Here is a 4,400-nt window from a genome sequence, read left to right on the forward strand (position 1 = left end):
TTAAGAAGTCTTGAACTATTGCATATTCTACCTCATAATACTTCCTATTGCTACTATAGCTCTTTTAATAGAATGTTTTTCAATGTGAATCGTTATTGTAATCATATTGATATATTTTCTCAATCTATTTCTATTGTAAGAAATATTCTCAAACGTACGTTGTAATCTTATTTTCTATACTCTTTATTTTTTATAATCTTTTTTTTATTTTATTATCTTTATTTTATTGTATCTTTTTCTTTTTTTTGTACTAGTGGGTTTATCCCGTAAAATAAATAAATAAATAAATAAATAAATATAATAGAAAATTTGTTTTTAAATTATCATACCGGTATTATCCTGATCATCGATATTCTCCGGTTTAGAAGTTGGTATTACAAAATCCATGGTATTTTCCTCGTCAGTTTCCGTGGTAGTTTGTTCGGTTTGATAAGAATGAATTTCTTGATTCAAAGATAAAGATGGTCTGACGAGATTATCCGGACTGCAAATGTCATTTTCACGACGCATCGGTGCAGTGCATTGACAACGTCCGAATAAATCGGGAATGAGAAAATCGCAATGGGTATTTGGATCCCATAATCTGCAATGCGCGTGTTCGTAACACACTTCTCCCAATTTAGCAGCTGGGAAAGTAAAATCATTGGCACGCATTATACCGCAGGGTTATTAACAATATTTCATGGTGATTAAAGAAAATAAAAAAAAAGAAGAGAATGGGGAGAAAAAACGAACTCCACGATTAAAATCTTCCAATCTCGAGCGTTCCCTCCATCCATCCGTCGATCTTTCAAATTATACACGCTCGAATTATGTGTGCCGTTATATACCAACGGTATAGACAACGAAGTATGCCAGTTTTAACATCAACAACAACGAAGATTTATTTTAATCCCCGTGCATCTGTTGTCCCGCTTCCTTCCGAGTTTTATCGTTAAAAGAAAAGAAAATATACGGGAGAGAGAGAAATGATAGAAATTAATTAAATAAAAGATAGAAAAAGTACAATAATTTTACTAATATATTAACACATTCTAATACTGAGTTTTTCTAATACTTAGTACCGAAGAGAAAATATAATGAAATTCTATAACTGTTTATCGCAAATTTCTATCGTTAAAAAGCTAAGATTCAAATTATAAAATATATTTTAAACATTTCAATGTGTGTGTTGCAATTATTTATCGTTTTATTTTCCCTTAGATTCTCTTATACGACGTAAAATCAAATCAATCCTCGTTCAAACATATTACCAAGTAAATAAATGCATAATTTACAATATATATATCACTATGTTTGTAAAAATTTACAGGAATTACAGATTAGAAATTGTTTATCGTTAATAATTGTTACTTTGCAAATGTGGGTACAATGTTCAAACAATTGTGAATATTCTAAAATGATTTTGTTCAAAATTAAAGCTGATGTTACAGTAAAGGAACAGTGGTAAAAGGAAGAGATGAAGAAAACTAGAAAAAATCATAATTTAATTGTAAAATTAATTGCTTACGTCCTAGACAGGTGTGTCTTCGAAATTGTAAATAACCTTCGACGCATCTGCATGCACCTTCGAGGCAGCTGCTGTTTGCTACTTTCAACGAGCACTGTTCGTTTACGATGCAATCGTTACCCAATAATGTAGCTGTATAAAGTAATAATAATTATTATTATTATTATTGTTAACATAATAAAGATTTTTTTTTTCTTATCCAAAATTTTTTCTTATCCAAACTTATGACTGTAAGAAAAATAATGTTACATTGACTTATGAACATAACTATCAAGATAAAATAACGCTATTAATTGTAAGTTTTTTTGTATTTATATAAGCAATAATATGTCATAATAAAAAATTTTAGTTGCTGAGGAAGTCTCAAATATAGGGACGAAACGTTCAACGGATAAATATATTTTTTAATGATAAAATATCACAGGGAACTTGGACATGAAAAGAAGTAGAACTTAATTTGATTAATAAAGTAATAATTAGTAAATACAAAAAATAGATAAATATATATATATATAGAAGACAACGGAACATTACCATTCTTAGATATAACAGTTATAAGAAATAAAGACGGAACCATATCAACGAATTGGTATGTAAAACCAACAAGCTCAGGAAGATGTATCAATTACTATTCGAACCATCCTTTAAGTCAAAAAATTGGAACTATAAAAGGTCTATTATTTAGAGCTTAAACTTTAAGCAGTAATAAGTTTCATACAGAAAATAGGAAAAAAATAGAGACTCTTTTAAAGAATAATAACTATCCCATGAGTCTCATACGCATGGTATTTAATGAGTTTAAAATTGACAAAGATCGTGTAAAAAATTCGAATCCGCAAGATAAAAAATACATTAAGTTCCCATACATTAAACCTTTAGTAAATAAAATAAATAAATGTTTTAAAAACACCAATATCAAACTGGTCTTTTATAATCTAACAAAAATAAACTCTATTTACACCAAATTAAAAGATAAGGTAAACAAATTTGACCAGTCAAACTTAGTGTATAAAATACCGTGTGAATGTGAAAAAGTGTTATATTGGACAAACGAAACAGAAACTTAAAAAAAGATTAGACCAACATAAAAATGACTGCAAACCTACAAATGTAAATAAAACTAATACCACAGCGTTAGCTGTACATCATCTCATAACAGGACATAACTTTAAATTTGCAACTATTTTAGATTTAGAAGAAAATTGGTATAAGATAAATATCAGCGAAATGTTTCGTATATCAAACAATAACACGGTTAATTTTAGAACGGACACGAATAATTTAAATCACATCTATAACGGAATTTTAAATTTTAACCATAACAAATAATAGAGGACACCTTACACTGATGATATCTAGACTAACAAACACTAGTCTAGATTGAAACAGTTTTGTTGAGGAACTTAAATAATAACGATCAATTTAACGAAGTTTAGATGTTTTGTGTTTTGAATATTAATAAAAAGAAAAATGTATGTCTACTCAATGAAAAAAGACRCTGAACTGTAAAGATTAAGGTAACATATAAAAAAATTATATATCGTATGAGCCTCATGTATGTCGTAATATAAGAAATAATAATAAAATAAAATTTCTAGTTGCTGAAGAAGTCCCAATAAAGGGACGAAACGTCCAACTAAATCAAACTAAGTTCTACTTCTTTCATGTCCAAGTTCCCTGTTAAATTTGATCATTAAAAATTGTAATTTTTCGACGAGAGAAATACTAAATAGATAAATATATTGTTCATCTAATTTAAACCTGTCCAAAAAATAACATCACTAAGAATTAAACTTAGTAATATTATTATTATTGTTCACATGTATTAGAAATTTTGTAATCAAGAAAATAATACTGTGAGATATCAAACAAATGTGTGTTCGATGAGTAAAAGAAGATGAAGAAGAAGAAGAAGATGTGAGTAAGGGAAAAAAAAATGTATATATAATATTATAATATATGCAGAGAGAAGAAAAAGAAGAAGAAAAATATCGAGAGTAGGATAATTTTTTTTTATAATGATGTTACTCTCTTCTTTGTTAATCTAATCTTGATCATGGTATCACAAGCTAATTAGATTATTTCCTGGTACTTCTTGTTGAACACGTATTATAGTATGTATGTATATTACATTGAATAAGATTCTATCTTGGGGATACCGGTCTTCTTTCTTATATTTTATTCTCTTTTACGAACTTCTTATATTCCGATGAAAAGAAAAGCGTTCTCTCTAAAGAAGACAACTGAGAAAAGTAACAAAACGACGAAAAAGAAATAAAAGAATAAGAAGAAAAAGGAAGGAAGGAAGGAAAGAAGAAAAAAAATAAGATAAATGGAAAAGAATAATTTAGAAGAAGAGACTTTTAAGAAACTCACACTCGAGGCAATGTGTTCCATTGTATTCTGCGAAAAAGGGTTGACACCGACAGTAACCATAGTGGCAATGGCTTTTGGCGATGAAACTCTCACAATCTCTGTTTCTGTTGCATTCATCGCCAAGTTTCAGTTCCGTCAGCATTGGCGAGGACTTAGTTAAACGCTAAATAAAATAAAATAAAAGAGAAAAGAAAAAAAAACAAATAAATAAATAAATAAATAAATAAGGGAAGAAGTGTCAAACGAGAAGAAAATCATGCGAAAGAAAAAAATGTTTCCTTAGGGGGTTACATGGGTTTGGGACTTTCAAAAAAAGTTTTTTTTTTTATTTTTTTTTTCAATTCTACAACTCATCTAAAATATTGTATTCAATTTTGAAGTCGATAGGAGTAGTAGTTTTAAAGATAGAGCCCTGGGAAGTTGCACTCTTTAATGGCTCTTATACCACCACTCAAATCTTTAAACGCGTTTTTCTCAAAACGCTTTTTCTAAAGTCGGTTGTCAAGATTTCTCG

The 4,400-nt window shown here is 28.6% G+C and overlaps 1 protein-coding gene across 1 annotated transcript in view; it reads right to left on the reverse strand.

Moving 5' to 3' along the window:
• Nucleotides 1-4,400, reverse strand: part of LOC106789195 (sortilin-related receptor) — a 23,456-nt gene that overhangs the window by 13,445 nt on the left and 5,611 nt on the right. Inside the window, exons 2-4 of the mRNA XM_014753199.1 lie at nt 3,887-4,049; nt 1,511-1,642; nt 330-626 (exon numbers count right to left, since the gene is read on the reverse strand). Of these exons, the coding sequence (XP_014608685.1) occupies nt 330-626; nt 1,511-1,642; nt 3,887-4,028 (571 nt within the window). The 5' untranslated portion in view covers nt 4,029-4,049. The remainder of the gene's footprint in view (nt 1-329; nt 627-1,510; nt 1,643-3,886; nt 4,050-4,400) is intronic.

This window comes from Polistes canadensis, unplaced genomic scaffold (genome assembly GCF_001313835.1).
Source record: "Polistes canadensis isolate GaletaPanama2010 unplaced genomic scaffold, ASM131383v1 scaffold_170, whole genome shotgun sequence".
NCBI lineage: Eukaryota > Metazoa > Arthropoda > Insecta > Hymenoptera > Vespidae > Polistes > Polistes canadensis.